The sequence below is a fragment of the Diadema antillarum genome, unplaced genomic scaffold (genome assembly GCF_040938485.1).
Source record: "Diadema antillarum isolate AM-2024a unplaced genomic scaffold, OU_Dant_1.0 seq00001221_RagTag, whole genome shotgun sequence".
Lineage (NCBI taxonomy): Eukaryota > Metazoa > Echinodermata > Echinoidea > Diadematoida > Diadematidae > Diadema > Diadema antillarum.
Genome location: NW_027272011.1, coordinates 1181215 through 1201116, shown reverse-complemented (window position 1 = coordinate 1201116; position 19902 = coordinate 1181215). Strand labels below are relative to the sequence as shown.

Genomic DNA, 19902 nt, shown 5'->3' with positions numbered 1-19902 from the left:
TGGGAAACTGCTATAAACACTCTCATCAGCTGAAAATATATATCAGTCAAAACATAATACTGCTGTATACTCACTCGGAAATATGCGCATATTATTCTCACGTGAAGTATACACATTTTACTCGTGCTTGGCTTCTAATTGTGTTTCATTAGCATTTTTGTCGGTCCTCACCAGTCCGCATTCGGTCATGACAACAAATTGCAGCGAGAAATGAGTCAAAAATAGCCGACTGAGCTGAGACACTTTGTTTGCATTGCATCCAAATTCAAGACAGTAAACAGACAGTGTTCCTCCAATCGCATCGATTCTAGCCTGAACGGAAATGAAAATGGTATGCAAAGTGCACTGAAAGTCTAATTCAATCTATGCCTGATCAGAGAGACATCCGTTAGATCGAAATGTCATACGCACACACATGGTCTTATGCATGTGCACCATAATATTTCTATGGCAGACAACTCTTACCTTTCAGATATTCTTTTGTGTTTTGCATCTTCGCCACTACCATAGGGCATTGACGAGTGCGTATGCAAATTACACTCCAGGGATTATACTAGAGGTCATTCACGGGGCATGTCATCGGTGAAGTCTGGGAAACTCGACGAACGACGTCTGACAAAAATGAGGTGTTCGAATGAAGCCATAAAACTAGAGGAAATTCCGTCTTGACATCGTTGAAACTGGGTGAGTATGGAATAATTGCGATCTCAGGATGTACATTATCGGTTTAATTTCGTGATCAGAGCGTAAATGTCGCGCAGTGCAGTGAATTCATTGAAGTTTTCAAGGTCGTTTCGCATTTGTGTACTCGCATTCACAATACGGGCTGCATAGTGCTAGTCAATGAATGATTGTCTGCAGGCTCGCTGCTACTACGTTACTCTACTACTGGTACTACACTGCTGGCTTATTCATGGGTTACTGCACAAGAGAAATGACAATGGAACTCAACAGTTAGACAGTATGTTACTATGTATGTTTGAGTAGCGGACTGTGAAATGCAGCAGGTTCCTGTTCCCAAACTGTATGTCACAGCAGACATGGAAGTCTAAGGACTAGTAGTAGTAGTGCCAGATGAACCCCCAGCAGTGGAAAGGTGAACTGCATCCCGCATCAGAAATCTGTAAATGTAGGATTCTAGTCACTAAGGTGTCTACTGAATTGAACTGGTCTGATGATGTTTGAGGTGCTGTCACTAGGAGTAGCTTGACCATCTAGCTGTGACCATGCCCATGGTTTGATCGATATGGATGGTACTGTTTGCAATTGCTTATTAAATGGTCTGTAGGCCTACATGCTGCATATTTAACCTATGAGTATGAGAACTAGATTCTTGTTACAGGATTAGGCCTACAATTTACTAGATCTACATGCAACCCTCGACACCTAACGTTACAATTTTTAATGATTGATAGCAATTTTAAAATTGGTGATATTGTGTAGTATAATAATAATTTGGGATATTGTGTCATATTTTGGCCACCTTTACCTCAAGTGATTTCAGATTTCATAAATTTCACTTGTATTTAGTGCGTGATAATCATGTGCAGATGTAGGCTGCAACAACTACCGTGGCTAGATATTTTCTACATTTTTTTTTTGATTATTAGACTGTCTATTATTATAATTTTTTTTTTTTTTGCTTTGTCAGTTTGTAATTTTCTCTGAAAATCACAAACTATCACTATCACTGTCACTATCGGAAATGCTCCCAAAACATTTTGTACACTGTTTTTACATGAATTTTTCGTAGAATTTGACTGGCAAAAGTTGTGAAAATATTAAAGGACAAATGTGATTTGACAATAGGTTTCTCATAGATCTATGATATACATATATTTGCATACAAGTGACCGATGATTAACACTACAACCCAGATTATTCTAATAGTATTTCTATTATGCTGCAGACATGATAAAGTGCAGTTGTGTCAGAATCTGCCATTTACAGTATTTAAGATCCGGTGACAGATCCTTGGTATGGCAGTAAACCAGGTTGCATTTGTCTCAGCAGTAGGTGTAGCTGTCCATACACATGTATATCACCCATATAAAACCTTAATTACATTCTCATTGATAAAATGAAAGCATGTTAACAATAGTGCAATATGCCAATTGTCAATTCTGTTGTACACTGTATATTATTGAGATTTCAATATAAAACTCGTGCCAAGACTAGTTTGATTGGTTGAAATTGATTGAATAAATTCTGAGCAATTGATGTTACATTAATGATCTCATGAAGCAGTGCATTTTTACACTAATGGGAAATTTATCTCTTTGTTTTCCTTTTGCAATAATCAGATTCTATTAGGCCAAGTACACATGAAAAAAATGTTGGAGTGTATTGATTTTTTGTGTGTACTGTAATACTATTTTTTAAAGTGGTGATGAAAATATAGAAAATGTGTGTTTCTTGACCTTGTTCGCATCTTTTTTGAGTTGCCACATCAAGTTTTTTAGTGTTTTTAATACTATTTTGGGGCGGCCGAAAAAACATCGGAAATTCACACACCGATAGTGCTGCCATGCATACATGTACATTGCATTTGAATTAGAATCTCCTCAGATACTAATGATATAGTGCGTAACCACTATATCGTACTGCTAGGCGAGAATGATAACAAACCGGCTGCTGTACTGTGGGTCTGCACACGGCCGGCGAGGTATTGAGAAAGCATCACAGCACATATGTACGTTTGTACGTTGTGAATGCACGCACATGCAGTCATATCTTCGCACATCATGTAGATGTACATATGCATACAAATGTATTTCATGAGCTCGCACCTGGCTTGATTTCAATGGTTATTTTAATATGTACTTTTGCCAGCTACACCGTGCTGGGTAATACACTAGCGTAGTTTCCTTCCGCTTCACATATCATTTTCAAAGGTACAAACTCACTGTAAATATTTCACACCCTAAGACACTTGCTTCTGAGTCTCAAACGTGCGGTAGGAGACATGTTGGGACACTGTAGTCCATTTCAGAATGATTTGATCCCTTGAATTAAAAGCTCTGCGCTGCACTCATTGCAAGCAGTCAGTTGCGGTATGCATGATACATATGGTACCGCAACCATCAGTGCACGAGTATATTATGAGATGTACACATTTGTATGCACAGCAGTGCTGTAAAATCATTCCAAAATGTGTAGAAGTGCCAAAATTAACGGCAAATATTCAACTTTTACCTGACTTTGTAGTCTCGGGTACGTGTAGGTTGTGAATTCTTAGGGTTAGTCTGTGCATGACTGAAATTCATTATACAAGGCATTGCGAAACTACATGTACACTAGTGCCTTGTGTGAGCTTGCAATTGCACATGTATGCAGTGGTTTCAGATCAGAAAAATAGATATCTAATAGTAAGGCTCTCCCGCATCACCTCTCTCAAAAAAAATCCGGATGAGACACTACTTCCTTTTTTACTTGACCGTAGATGCCCATTGCTCTTTGGTGCTACTTCGAAATGCAATTTGATTATCAAATATACTTCAATGTTTACATCAATTTATCATCAATCTCTATACTAATTTTAAATGAAACTCCTCATATATTTGGCATTCCTGCTTTTATACTACAGCATGAAAATATGCATATGTGTACTAAACAAACTGTCAATGTCAAAGGCTGTCACACAAAAATACAGCAAATGGATGAAATTTGATTTGGGCCTGACTCCTTTATACCAAGATTTTACTGCTTCCCTAATCTGTCCTCTCTCTTTTTTTTTTCTTTTTTTTATTTGACTGCTGTTCATGGTGAATCATCACTGCAGTGATGTTCAGATTATTTGCTTATGAAGCACCTACTGTACATTTGTAGGTGAAGTAGCTGTGTCAGTTTAGGCACAGAAATGTGATGATTTTGTCTTCTTCTTTTTTTCTCTGCAATGATTTAAAAAATAAAGAAGGCAGCTTTGTCCTTTGGAAAATGTGCAGTTACATCATAAAAGTTTGTATTCGACATGTTCACATGCAACCTTCTTCCCTGATATATCTTAGTAAATAAAAATGATTTAGATAAAAGATATAACCCATGGGACAGATAGGGGCATTTATTGAATACAAGAATACATGCGACCTAATGACCAGTGGGCTGGGCATCAAATGGCTGTTTATGTCAACACTGCATGACTTCAAAGATATAATGTGCATACATCTTCTACAGTATATATGCCATACAAATTTGACTTTTTAGACAATTTTGAGAGTGATTCAATTCACAACTGAGAATCACAGTGATGTAATGAGAAATAATCATCCCCTGTTAGGGGAAAACTTAGTGATTTCCCACCCTGGATTACAACATATGGCACATTTGTATTTGATACGAGAGGCAATTTTCTTCTAAGTCATTAACTGTGCAAATAACATAGGCTTGCTTGATATAAACTGATGGACTCTATTCTCTGAAGAAAGTGTGACATGCATACAGTGCAATTTAGATACATGTTACAATTGTATCATGATGATAACACTTTCCAAATTAACATTCAGGACGTCTCCTTTGGCTTATACTGGTTGAGAAATTGGAGCTCATCTTTGATGATTAATAGGAAACTTACGTGCTTATTTTATTCAAAAGTTAGTCGCAGAATGCGAAGTGAATGTGCTTTGATGAATGACTGCATTGAAAACAATGACTGACTTGTGGAGTTTAATCACAACTTACAGTCCATTGCATTTTATTGCTGGCAGTCTGCAAGTGTTATTGCAAAACTTTGACCCCTTTTAATTATCTTGTTATAGAAAATTCTGTCTACCCGTAATGTATAGCATGTTTGTGAACTTAACACATAGAAAATGTACGAAGTCTGGACCCATAACATTTTAGTAATTCTTAGATAACAGATTTATGATATCAAAGCAAGGATATGTAATCTACTTTTAAGCATCAATATGGGACTGTTTTCTTATGGCAGTAGCTCATAAAATCAGATAAATCTAGCCTCAACTTTGCATTCTTAAAACCATACAAAGGCTGTAAGTTACAGATTAAAAAAAAAAAGACCAGCAAATGTTATTCAGTAGTCACCCAGTGTGACTTACATTGTAGTCCTAGCCAAAACCTTGTAATGACATGCAAGAAAGCATGACAAGTTATAAACAAAAGGTGTCAACAGATCTGACAGGGGGCGGGGATATTACATGGCAGATACCATGTCACATTTGTAATGTTCGGAAAGGCTGATATTTACATATTTGTGTCGTAAATGGTTCAATAAATACTTCATTATTGAGTGTCAGTTGTCGAATAAATGCTCCTTAGGATATGTACATGCTATTGAGAGCATTTTTAACCTGACAATACCTGAAATTGATGTACGTTGTAGCGTGAAACTAACCTTAGATATTGCTTGATTATCTCAGATTTTTTAAAATGTTTGTCACAAAAAAAAAAAAATGGTAGTGATAATAGTTATATATACTTGTGAATATGCAATCATTACAGTTTGTCTTTACACATATTTGGTTTTCATATATTTATATGAATATATTATTATGAAGGAACATCACCATTCAGTGGATAACATCTGGCTTTACAGTCCATGTCCATGTGATAAACCTGTAGTTTGGGGGGGGGGGGGGGGGACTCAGCAATCTGATTGAATGGATCTGTTGTTGCTATGTCATTTTCAGCTGATACCTTGAGGTATTAGGCCTGTTTTGCTCTGTGTTGTACGATCAGAGCTAGCATCTACAAACATGCTGCTTATCTGCTACCCTTATTGCTCTTGCAATAATGGAAGGCATCATCCTCATTTCTGTAAAAGCTGTTCAAAGTACAACAATGAAAAAACATCAGGAAAGTTATCCTTAACTATACCCATTGTACAAATTGTAGTCTGTGTATACTTGTAGTGTACTGCTCACTGACTGATTACGATATTTGTGATTTTATGAACAACCAGCGAACTGTAATTAGGAAGGGGGGCATTAGATGTATTTGTATTGATAGGCGCAATATACTGAAGTGTCTTTGCCCTTTCCATATGTTTTTTTCCCTTTGTCTGTGTGTTGAAATCGACTGACTGAAATTTGGTGGCTCTCAAAGATGACAAATTCTGGCACAAGATTCTCAATCTCTTTCTCATGGATTTTCATGAAAGAGGCATCTCCGAGTTGCTAATTCTGGTTTGAAACACAACTTTATATACTGTAACTATAAACAGCTTGCATTTTATATATTTTTTTTTCACTCTACCCCGTGTGAATATGTATTCTCTCTCAAATGGGATGCTTTGTGGAGCAAAGCACTTCTCAACTTTTACATGATCTTCTCTCAGCTGTAAATTGGGCTACAACGCTAACAAGCATCAATAGGTCACAACACATAGGCTACTCCCATTACATACACGTACTCTCGCCATGTGTAGATATGCACATGCATTACTTGATTGAACACTGGCCACTTGCTGTCTCACAGGATGCATGACGTAGTGTTAACATCATTTGTAGGGAAAACATCAATAGGCTTGATTTGAGTGCTGCTGATACCTGAATGCTCTCATCAGCACAGATGCATAATTCCAGACAGGGCTGCATCAACCCAGCTTTCCAAGGCCGTTGAATGCTCATTGATAACAATTTTATTTGATGCACACAGTGCACCCTTGATTTGCCATGCTGTCTTGCATGGCTGAGGGTATGAATAGGAACATGATTTGCTTTCTTTAAATACAGTTCACTGGATTAAATGATGTCTTACACAATTAATTATTCACTCAGTGTGTAACACCTGCTGCCATGGGGGTGGGAGGGGGGGGGGGGTATGAAGGGGTATGGATAGAGGACGTGAAGAGAAGGATATTTTATGAAGCTTTACTTCAGGTAAATTCAGATCATTGCCAAAATGCTACTATTATACCTCTGCTCCTATTACTATAATGCTGCTTCTACCAATGATATAGTAGTGACAGTAGTAGTGATATCAGTTCTGATAATAACAAAATAATTTGTACCCAAGTGCCTTAAGTTGCAACTGATAAGTCAATACTGTAGTATAGCAAGAAATCTTCTGAGTGGGCAGTGGTCAATCTTCACTTCATGGAGACTTAGATATCAACAATTTGTTATACATGTACATATCAATGTATCTGTGTGTTTGTCTGCTAGTCGGTGTGTCTGTCACTTTGAAGCCATTTTACTCCCCAGTCAGTCATTTACTTGCCACATAATTGCTGTCTTGATGGTCACCGTGGGATTTGTAGGAACTAACATTGCAGTGTAGTGGTACCCCTTTTCAGCATTATACAGCCTGACAAGGGCAGCTGGACTTCCAAGATTCTGGTACATTTCTTGCACAGAGCTTTGTTGATGTAGTGTAACAGAGTTCCCTACAGATCTGTAGTATATTGAAATGGATTCAGTTAATTCATGAAAATGGAGCTGAAAGTACACAAATTAGTATAAATGTGTTCAGGCAGTGTGTGTGTGAAAGTTTGATGTACTGTGATACTGGTCAGTGGATAATTACGCTATGTCTGCCTCTACTGTTTTCTACCTCGACATGGCATGCATAATGTACAAAGTGATCAGAGACTTGCATACTCATCAAAAGCAAAAAACACAAACCCCAAAACAAACCTGGTTACGGTGTACAACATTTCTACTGATTGTCTGTGGAAATGGATCGTTTATGTTGTAACATTTTGATCTCATAAACTTTGTCCGAGATGGTACTAAATTAGCCTCCTGTGATGAGCACACAGTCATATGCACTAGAGTCGACTATGTAGTACTGCTACTGCGAGTGGTTTTAAAAAAGATATCAGTGCAACAAATAATAGGCCTATTGACCCTTTAATTGTCACCCTCTTAATGTAACCCACCTTGCTCCAGTGCACCATATGCAAGTTCTAGACATACATCTTTATGATAGGGATTGAGGATGACATTTGACATTCAAGTGTTATGCCCTACATAAAGACAATGTTGACAACCACAGTGTCAGCAGTATGATGGTAAATATTTTGATGATGATAAGGGTAATGAGTGTGAATAATGGTAAGTGTTTATTGAATAATGATGATATCAATCATGTATGATGTAAAGATAGTGTAGTGGCAACACAAGTGAAATCTGACAGTGATTTTATAGAATGAATATAAAAGCAAACGGTGTTTGGATTTTAGTATCCTGTTAGGAAAGGAATTGATTAGGGATGCTGGCATGATTATAATACCAGGTAGGCCTACACCTTTACCTCAAATTGTGCTTTAAAAGGGGAGATCTGTTTATATTTGCAAATCCAGCAAAACTAATAAATGGATAGGGTTAGGGTTAGGAAGTATTTCAACTGGCATTGTTTTGAGAAAGTGCATGGTAGCACGTACATGTTTAAGATGCAGCTGTTCAGTATTTGTTTTTGCTGTATGCGGCGTAGAGATTGTCTACTGTTAACATGCCTAATGGATTCAGATTTTGCCAACTGTGTGTTTTTTAATGACAAGTACCAGGATGTACGGTTGATATATTGTTAATATGCACTTACAGTTGGCTCTGCTTTAATGTCAACTTTGCCTGTGTTGCGGTATATTTGCTGACCAAACTGTGGACAGTGCACATTAAATTTGTGGAAGTTGAAAATCACATTTTCTACATTATAGGTCATAGCTTGGTCTCCCATTCCAACGGATTTGACCTACAGGTGGTTTGCTTGTAAATGTAGACTACTTTTCTTTTGAGTTAATTCGTTTCATGATCCAGCAAAGGTTGTGTGCACCCCTGTCTCTCTGGAACTCAGTGAGGATTAACAATATTATCAGTTCACAAGCTTTCTGCATGTTGTGTGGGAAGAGAAGCCATATGTTACAATGAAAATAACTTTGAATTTGCAGCTAATTGACAAGACCTGTATCCATGGAATGTGGAAGGACAACAATGATGAGGTTCTGGAGTGAAAGAGAGGAGGATAGTGTCTGAATATTAATAACGAAGTAGGCAGGGGCAGTGGCGGAGCAGTTCATGCCTACCAACACAAGCCGGGCAGCTTGGGCTGAGCAGTAAGGCAGATGCCGGTGCGATGATGCTTCTGCAGCCCAGAAAATCTGGCTGGTGCGGGCCGAGGGGAGAAGGTCGACATTGATTTTCTCAGGTTGGATCATGATCATGTAGGGAACTAGGAAGCTGGTACTTTGTTGGCATCTAGAGAATCAAATTTCCTTTTTCAGATGAAATGAATGCAAATCTTCTGGGTGGATAAAAATCCTCTCCTTTCCTTCTGACCTGCTACCAGATATTATATGAATACGCCGTACCTAGTTTGACTTGTCTAGGTACACCTGTAAGCGAGGCAGCAAAGTACGTCAATGTTGTCTCCTAGTATTGCCTTTGGCAGAAAATTTAGTTCCCAAATGCCTAGATGGGCAGCAAATTATTCAGCATTGTGACATACATGTCAGCTTGTGTCTTGTCGGTTAGGTACTGCATACCACACCACCATCATGGGGGGCTGTGCTACTAAGGCTGAGGCTGATGAGGCCGAAGTTGAGGTTACTGATCACTTCCCCTTGCGCCGTGTACGAGGCTGGCTGCTGCTAGCAGTTTGCAGATTAGCTTGTTCTCCCTGCCTTTCCGGGAGTTTCTGCTGAAGAAATCTTCTAACACTGCAGTATAATTTGTATGATGTTTGTTAGATATATTGCATTGCAGCCATACTTCTTCTCACTTATTAAAAGTATACAATCTTGTCTTTTCTTAGAGCTCTCAGCAGGAGTAGTATGTTTCATCTCAAAGCACAGCTGGTGTTTTGTTGGGAGATATTTCATACCCATATAATGTTTTGAGATTTAAAGAAAAAGATCAGTGGAAAAAGGTTCTCACTAATTGAGTACTCTGAGGGGTTCAGTTTATGCTAGTGAACTGTACATTGTAGTAATACAATATGGAGAATGTGGCATAGTCTGACTACATGATACAAATATTACAGCTCACACTATGATGTCATCCAATGCCACACTTTATCTTGATCCAATAGCTTACAATGTATATTCCTAAGGTCATTACACTTTGTATATGCATTTTCAGAATGCTCTTTTACTTGATTATACTACAAGATATGAAACCTTCATAATCTCTTTTTGCAAGCTTCAATTACCCTTTGCAGTGTGATATACCCATTTTGTTATTTTTAGTTTTCTCCAGTGGTTTTTTAGTATGGTTAGGAAAGAATTAACTCCATAAAACAAATGAAAACTGAACATGTTTAAGTGTGATGGTAGGGCAAATTAAATGTTTGAACACTTGCACAAAGTACTGTAATTTGCACGCTTCCATAGAATGCATCAGTCATAGCTTTGTTATATTAAGCATTGTGAGCCTAAACTGTGCAATTATTTTAAATTGTCATACCGTACATGTAGCAAGGCTTGATACTAAATTTTTTCTTAGTGGCCTGTTCAGGCCACCAAAATCATCAAATGCCACTGATTGATGGGGGCAACAGTGAAATTTTGTAGCATGAAAAAAATAGAGAAATGCAGTAAAATTAGAATAATTTGATAAACATTAAATGATTATAAATCATGATAATCATGTAAAAATTGGCATACAGCTGTAATTGGCTTATGTCGAGCCTTATACACGCTGTGTAGGCACAGCATGTGCTCGCTGCTCCAGGTAAGACACTATTATGACATGAATTACGTGACCTGAGGTGTGTCTGAAAGAAAAAACAAACTGCTTTAAAATTAATTCTTAAATTTCAAATACAATGGTTGAAAGTTGACACACATTTGTGTGACCTACACTTGCTGCTCATTTTCAAATGGCTTTTATTGACGACAGGATAATGGCTCTTTAATAGCACCTGCAGAAGTTTTCTTACAACTGCAATGAAGAGACGAAGGCCCCCCAAACTTTCATTGTCTTAAGTGATGCTTAGCATACGTTGTACCTCTGTGGTTTGCAACAAAATGAGCCTCTGTTGGTTCAGCCCTTCATTAAAATCGTTCAAACTCCTCAGAGGGGTTTCACAGATTGACCAGTAATGAGTGCTCGTGAGGATGGGTTGACTCATTTCAATGTTGGCTGGCTTGATACTGCCCCTTGCTCTGCTCCACAATGAACTTTTCTGCTTTCACCCCTTGTCTAATGTAGGGGACAATTCTCATCAAAAGTACATTACATACAATGTTGTATCATATGTAAAGTATACAAATGCATCATAGGATGTAGCTTGATAGTGTTTTGCTCCACGTCAGAGAGAGAGAGAAAAAAAAAAAGAAAGAATACTGGTAGGTAAAAGATATGCAATTTGTTTCCTTGATAAGAAACCTGATAAGAAAGTGAGATGATTTTAAATTAAAGATTCAAATGTGTTGTGAAAATAGGCTGTTTCTGGTTTATTCTTGTTACCTGCCATCATGTTTTAGATGGTGCCACTTGCAGTGCTTGCCACATTTGAATGAGCCCTCATCCAATATTTTCCGGCTAACTGGCAATAGACAACTTTTGTGTTTTTTGCCTGGCCTGCAATGTTTGATGCAAGCAGTTCTGGTATTGACCAATGTTGTAATGCACAAGTTATACATACACAATCAAGTGATTACGTGAACATGTGCGCACACTCAAGTTTAATTAACCACAGCGTACTTATAGCAGGCTTGGCTATTCACTTTCGCTCAAAACATGCTGCTTACACGTTTGTACTGTGGCCATGACACATGCATTCCTCATTCTGCTGGCATCCTCTTGCAATATTCAAAAACAATGACCCGGGAATGACTTGTGCTATAGTTTGCATGGACCGTGTGATGCACATTATTCGTGATACTTTCGCAACAAAAACTCTTTCCATCCAACCAACACACTACGAGTTCCTCAAAATAGTACATAGATTTAAGCACGGTTGTTCTCATATTTTCATGTTCTCAGTATATCTAGACAGTTATTTTTTGCGTCTGTTGCTTTAGAAAAATATACTTCTGCTTTCAGATTGACATGATGAAGGGAAACCGTTCTCTGTAATGCACCCTTATTAGAGAATATCGTGTATTCATGGGAAAGTGCAGTCTTCTTGTGAACAAACTGGATAAGAACTAAACACACAAATACTACACACTTGGTACACGAGAAGATGAACATGGACTTTTGATGATTTATTCCCTTGTGCATGCATTTTGAAAGCCTTTGCAGAAATTTACATTCCTGCAGGGGGCAGAGTGAGTGTAATTTAGTTTGAGTGCCAATCAAAATTGCTGCATTGTACTTCTTACATGTCCAGAATACATGGAACAGAAGCATTTTTAAAATTTTTTTTTATTTCATTTCTGCAATCTTCAGCAGAGTTGTGTGTGTACCCCCCCCCCCCCAAAAAAAAAAAAAGTACCTCGGGCTCCTTGCCAGCACTTTCACTTGGAACTGAAAGGAAAATTGGAAAGCATCGTATGACAGACGTACAGCGATACTGGGTTTAATGTTCTGTTCAACTCTTCATTTCTCTTTTGTTTTGCACTTTTCATATTCATTTTAGTATGGCATTGTTAAGAGGTAAGTTGGGAATTCACTGGAAACTCCCCAAATGTTGAATGAGGTGATCTGCAACCTTTTGAAAATATTTTGTACTTTATACCATACTTTAGATGTTCGATTTTTTTTTTTCCTTACTCATAAGAGTTGTTAGATGTTGGTACAATGTACATGTACTGGCTTTAATTTATTTATGTGAATGGAGCGAATAGAAATCTGTGTAATGATGGATTAACGTATAGTTTTGGTTGAGACCTAATTTCAGGTTTCTAACATTTTTTGGTGAGATAATGAGAAACCTCTTATGAAATATGAAAGAGCATGTAAATCCATGAGGAATTCAACATGTATTTGATGAACAGTGGTTTTGAAATGGCTGAGATATCCAAAATAGAGCCATTCTAATAAAGTGTGGGACCCACACTTTTTTACAATCGCTTTGTTTTACTTTGTTTTTTTGATGTTTTAGTCAGTCCAAACCCGATTTTCATCAAATAAACTTTGAAGTCCTCTTTGAATGGTATGCTCTATACTATTTCATAAGTGTTTTCTCGGTATCCCGCAAAAAGTTAAAAGCCCAATTCTCATCTCCACCAATACTGTGCTATCCCTTTAACCTGTTGAGGATGAGTCCTGAGTATACTCGAGCAGGTGTCTATGGGAAATGCGTGTTGTAGCAAAATCGGTCTGGCCTCGACAGGTTAATGACTGTAAAACACAATATTTTCGCGGCATGAAATTATTGCGAATTGGAGCCGAAGACCTTTTTTGCGGCATGAAATTTTCGCGAGTTGCCTCTAACATTCAATGCATATAGTGTAGACAAGAACTTTCGCGTGCATTGTAATTTTGCGAAGTTTGGCTCTCGCGAAATTTTTGAAATTAAAATGCACACGAACATTTCTCATTTTACGTTAGATTTATGATGTGGAATGTTGAAGTAATTGATGTAACTATTAGTACAAGGTTTTTCTCTTTTTATTTTTCATTTCCACTAAAAAGATTGCAGCCTTCATAGGCAAATTCTTCCATTAGCCACCAATATGACATCAAGATGGAATTTTGATTGAAGAGAAGTATCATTCAAAGAGAACTTGTATCCTTCAAAGTGAAAGTGAAACTAGAGACATGAGATGATTTCTGGAGATTATTTGTGGATTTCATCTTTAAAGGGACACTACACTTCATATTACAGTTAACTTTCATGAAATAGATGAATTGAATAAAAAAAAAACTGATTATATTAAACTACACTCTCAATACAGTAATAAAAAGGAAAATATCATTACAACCAGACAACTGGAATAATTATTGTTTTGTGAAACACTGATAATCAGCTATAGTCATCACATTATTTGCAAGTATTGAAGATGATGATGTAATTGCTTTACATGCTCAGTCTGGAAGCACTGTGACAAAAGCTTGCTCCAAGAAGAAGAGCTAGCTCTCCGAAATCTTGATTGATACATCATTCAGCCAGGCAGGCATTTTTGATAACTGAGGGAGGTATGGAATAGAATGAAAAAACTGAATTTATCTTGAACTGAATCTTGTATCAACATGCATTTGCTTTTGAGAAATGTTTCAAGCCATCATTGCATTTCCTACCCAATGCAACGTCCCATGGATAAGAGAACAGAAAAAGAGATAAATGAGCAAATAGATGGTACGCAAAGAAGGGGCGGTAAACTGATGTTCTAAAGGGTACTTCTGTGCATCCATCCATTAGCTTTTATGTTTTTGACCGCCTAAGCCTGCTTGTTGATGTAAGTCGGCATTGTTGGATCTCACAGCCCGTGATTTACTTCCCCAAACCCAGTTGAGACAGTTTGCTTTTGCAGGGCATTGCATGGCCTGACATTGTCTTTGGCATTGTTCAGTTTGTATGTTCTGATTCATCATTGGCTGAAAGCTAATCGGAATATTTTTTTTCCTTTGTATTTGTGTTTTAATATTGCATGTATTACTTTGTGCTGTAAGTCTTATACAAATTCGAGAGCTGCCTGCAAACAGCGAGTCCAATCTCATACCTAATGAACATCTAAGTAGATGAGTATGTACAAATGGTCCCTCTATTTTGTGTGCCTTCCTCCAAAGGTAAGTCAATTTGATCGCTTCCACAGAATTCCTGCGCCCATGTCAATGACATCTGTTCAATGCAAAAGTACAAGGCAAACATGATTTCCATGCTGCTGATGCACTGCCTTGTTTTGATCAGCAAATTACTAGTTATTGTTAAGAATCAAGCATCGTAACTAAGTTTGAAATTACACTTAAGTTTGCCATTGCACATTGAGCAGCACATTTATTATTTATAAAGCAATCATTATCCACTGGTCATAAATGATATTTATTACCATATAAATTCTTAATCTGATAAAGAATAGTTCCTTCAGTTCTGTCATTAATGGAATTTACAATAATTTTGTTGTAGTAGTAGTCTGCTTCGATGTGTGTGTGTGTGTTTTTTTTTTTTGTAGAGTATTCTGATGAACTGCAAAAATATTGAATATAGAGTAGAATAACAGGGGTAGCCAAGAATGTGTACTGGTGCTACATTTTTTTCCCCCAAGGCAAGCCTCATAGGATATATAGGAGATTTTACAACCAGTTGTGTTTGAATCCCTTCAAATATCATTAGTTAATGGCCCCACTGACTCTTACTTCATATTACCTTGCTAAATTGTTAAAGAAAAATGAAAGAAACCATGAATACAAGTGTAAAGCCCTAAAAGGATGAAAATATCTTACTTTAACATTCATTTCAATATCCAAATTTGTATGAAACTTTCTTCTGTGGAATAATGAAAGTGGTTCTATGATAAATGAAATGTAATTACTGAGTACAGAGCATTGTATAAATATGTGAAATGATGTTGCATTTACAGTGTATAATCAGCAGCATACAGTATGCTACTTTTATTACATTACATAACAATGCAACATACAAGTACATTGTATTTCTACTGGGAGATAGAAAGAGAGGGATGTAAATGTGTCATTAAAAACTTCCATTAACTTCTACAACAGCAGTGAGTGTTGAGGCTGGTTTTGAAGTATAACCGTTTGTGAATTTGTATGAAATACACATATACAACTGTACATCATTAAAAAAAAAAATACTCAACTACGTCTTTACAGTGTACATTACACAGGGTTATGGAATAGCCAACTGCATTCTTTAGTCATTGACATGCTGTTCCTTGTCTTCCTTGTCTTCTCTCTTTTCACCGATGGAAATGAGATCAGTTTTTAACATTTTACAGAGCCACATGGATGTTAGGAAATGTGTTGGGTGTGGGAAAAAGCAGTCTTCGTCGTATCTGTTGTGCTATTGCAGAACATTGCACCAAATGCATTGTCGAGTCTGCCATTCAGTAAAATCATTACAGACAGCTGTTGCAGAGTTGTAAAGGCCTCACCAGGGAAAGATGAAGTGTTGCAGTGCCAGCGACATACTCTGAACCTGACATTTACTCATCTATGCTTGCCAAACCTTCACAGGTTCGCTGCCATCCCTGGCCACCTGCATTTCATGTTAAGTGCAACATTAAAAGGCTACGATTGGCAGCGATTGTAATTGGCATGTTGCCACGCTCGCTGTGCTGATTGTTGTATATAGCCCCTACATATGCCATTTGAGAATAAATTGATGATGCAGTGAGATACATCAGCTGGGCTGTGTAGGCTTCGGGGGAGGGTGTATTGTGTGTGGGTCTCGTGTACATATGCAAAGTTCAGCGGAAACTTGAGCCTGCAAGTGTGTAGAATGTGAACATTCGTACAGGCCTCTTCTGCGTTGAGATTGTGTAGGTGTGTGCAATCTGCCAGACTATACACATGGGGGGAAAAAATGGGATGCTCGCTTCCAGATTACTTGATCGTTTTTGCAAAAGGGCACTTCGCTGTTTTCGGTATTGAAGTGATGTTTACGGGAGAATGCCACTGATGATACATGCATACTCTTTCTGTGTTTGCAGAAACAAACAGTTTGTGTAAACTTTGGGTTCCACTTGTTGCTCATTCTATTGGTGTGTATGAAGTAGCACTCTACGAAAATGTCTTGCTTTGAAGAAAAAAAAATCAGAGTTATATATCGTTTCATAGAGTTTGTCTCATGACAAATCATGAAAACATTTGAAGTCTTTTGTTTGAGTGGAACTTATGGCTGAACCACAATGTAGGTATGAGAAACTAACTGCCTTTTGTGCTGTCTTGTGTTGATTGTTTTACCAGGTGGGTGTCATCTAGATGGAACACCGGATTCCTGTGGCTGTGCAGTGTAACCTGGAGCTCTGTGCCACTTTGACAAGCTATGACGAGACAGCTGTCCAAAAGTAGGAAGATGGGAACTTAAAGCAAGTGGTTTGATTTGAATGGGCACTTACTTGTTGGAGTCGCTGTCATCTAATGGGTAGTTACAATGCAAAGCCTAGCACTTCAGACGAAAGAAATCACAGCGTTCAACCAACGACCACCAAAGAACTATCTAACTGTCATAACTCACATCCGTTCACGATCGAAGACACATCAGACACAGACGGAGACGAGACCGAGGCGAACAAGGCTGCCACCGAGGAATCCTCACCTCAGGTAAAGCAAACCCAGAAACCGAGTGAGGCGGTGATGCAGGATGAACACCGCCAGCGGGAGTTGGCACAAGAACGACACAGAGAAGAGTCAAGGGCGCCCTCGGGCAGCTCCACAGAATCTGCCTCACATCATGGACTGTACAACCCGTTGGGCGCATCGGATGGGGGTAGGTCCTACCCCAGTGTACCAGCTACCTCTGCTGTAGCAGGGGCTGGCTTGAACCCAGGAACTTTGCCAATGTTACAGTACCCAGGTCAGCCAGCACCACCCCTCGTTGCCATCAATCCGTCTTCAACAACAGCTGTGTTTGCACCTTACCCCAGCGCGTTCACGGCCCCTGCTGCAGCCTACTCCAATCTGCACAGTAGCTCCAATCCCAGACCATACCATGGTATCGAGTCCTACTCGGCAATGCTCGCTAGCATGGGAAATCAGGCACAACAGCACCTGCAGGGTCACCTCATTCCGACTCCACCCTATTTCCAGGGTGGCTACATCCCTGCAGGTTACACCCCTCTCTCACCGATGATGGCTGGAGTTGTCCCAACCTCCAAGGGGATGTTCCCTGAAGGGGGATACTTACCCACAGCTGTCGCTCCCCACGTCCTGACAGGAATCCTACCTAGTAGTGCCCTAGTGTCACCAGCAGGATCTCACACAGAAAAACCTGGGGATGAGCGTGGAAGAGCCAGCCCAGAAAAGCACTACCCATCCACGAGACTCTTGAATGAGGTTCGTGAGCGAGAACAACAGATCCTGGAGAGCCGAAGACTGGCAGAGATGTCCCAGTTGTCTCCTTCGGCTCAGATTCATCGAAGCATCCCGGAGGCAAGGGTGTCACCATTCCAGCAGGTTTCCAATGCGGGATCCTACAGAGTAGCCATCCAGGACCATGGTGAACGACCAGACTCCAAGGGTCCATCTCCAAATAAGCCCATGCACATGCCAACCTCAAAGGTATATTGTTTATGTACAGACAAAGTTTATGATGCGTTCCCGCAAAATGTCAAAATTAGAGGAGAATGTACCTTAAGAATGAATTTGTGACTCACGTAGGCAAGGGAACAGAAACACCAACATCAGTAAAATTTGATCAAAATCAAAGAAATGTCAGAAAGCCATTGCTCTTTAAATGTTTGGTCACTTGACATGGTTCACAAAATGTTCCTCGAGCAAATTGCCACTGTCATGCACAGAAGTTTCTTGATAAGATTTTTTCGTGTAGTATAGATTTTGAAAGAAGAGATTCTAAGCTTCAAGATGATGTAAGAATCATGAAATAATAGAAAATACCCCCCCATAATGTTACTTTGAAAAAAGAGGGTACTACTGACTGTTTTACAAAGCTTGTGCAAAGTACTTGTGTATTATTGCACTTGTCATTTTATAAAGAAAATGTGCAAAAACATATCGTACAGAAGAAACATGGCATTGAACTAAAAGAGTATCAACAAAAGAGACTTAATTCTAAAAACTATCACTTTCACGTAGATTTATGCTTCCAAACTTGAGATTAGAGTAAACAGGATTGTTCTTCCCAAAAATATACTTGTAAGTTTGAAATCAGAAGTGTTGACTCGAAGTGTATATTTTCTCGAACTTACTGGGAATTAATTTTTTGTCTTTTTGTGAGCTTTGTGGGTACAATGGCCTTTGCAAGGTCACTTCAATCATTTCTCATATCATTATTTATCAATCAATAATCATATTCAATACCATACCAACACCTGAACTGACTCTCTAACTCTCAGATTATATCCCCAAGTTTGTTTGTGCTGAACTAATGTTATCAAGAACTTGTTTCTTTGTAAAATTTTCCTTTAAAATTTCATGTTTTATTGAAACAGTACAGTAAAAATTAGTGAGTTTTTCAATCCATAATATTTTGTTTACATTTATATTAAGAAGCTATGGCATTAAATGAACCCTCTACATAAACTACAATCATAAGAGTGTGTACTGTAGTAATGGTTATGATACAGTTTACCATATTACCCTCATCTGATTGCATGCTAAAAACTTCGACCAAGATGATATACAGTAACCCCCACCCTAAAATATGCAAGAGTATAAATGACAGCTTCTATGCTAGGACAAACACTCAGAAATGAAAGTTAGTGAGGTCATATGGTATTGCAGTAATGTACAATTTACACTGTATGCATTCATCCCACAGTATGTACAAGGAGAGACATTACATCTATTGTTCTGTGATTGTATTGGTCAGTTATAAACCTCCAAGTATTTCATATTAACATTACAGCATACTGTATCTACTGTCTGTGAAATCATCAATGTATGTTAGTTTCTTATTCTCTGCATTTATAAAAGAAATCCATTTGGTGCTCTGATTTCAGGTGTATGAAGTGAAGTGTAAAGGTGATTTCCCAGAATAGATTATACAATTAGCAGGTGTTTGGTCCTGCCATTTATTTTTCACTTTGGGATGACCTAGTGTCGTGACTGGTAAGCCATTCAGACCTACTCTGTCTTAAGATATAGCAACAGTCAAGGTTCAAAAACAGGAAGACGACCAGAGAAAACTGTTTTTACAGTTGCAGTTTTTCACATGTCACATGACATTCTGGAGTTCTAGTGAGAGTCATGTGGCTCACAAGATTTTCCTATTGTGCCAATGGTCACTCATTTAATGGGTATGTCCCGGCCATGTAATTGTATATGAAGGGATGTGTTGAGGTCATGTTTTTGTTTGCAGTCTGTCACTCTGAATACAGTGATTGTGTCATTCATTTTATGCATGGCTCTTCCATTGGTAATACTCCATGCAAGGGAGGAGCTTGAAGCGTAATATTGTTGTTGTAGTGTTTTTGCT

General features: G+C 38.3%; 1 protein-coding gene across 1 annotated transcript in view; it reads left to right on the top strand.

The window, feature by feature from the left end:
- Window positions 1-575: 575 nt before the first annotated feature.
- Window positions 576-19902, top strand: part of LOC139744944 (uncharacterized) — a 44414-nt gene continuing 25087 nt past the window's right edge. The window contains exons 1-2 of the mRNA XM_071655357.1: window positions 576-684; window positions 16713-18026. Coding sequence (XP_071511458.1) covers window positions 16887-18026 — 1140 coding nt within the window. The 5' untranslated portion in view covers window positions 576-684; window positions 16713-16886. The remainder of the gene's footprint in view (window positions 685-16712; window positions 18027-19902) is intronic.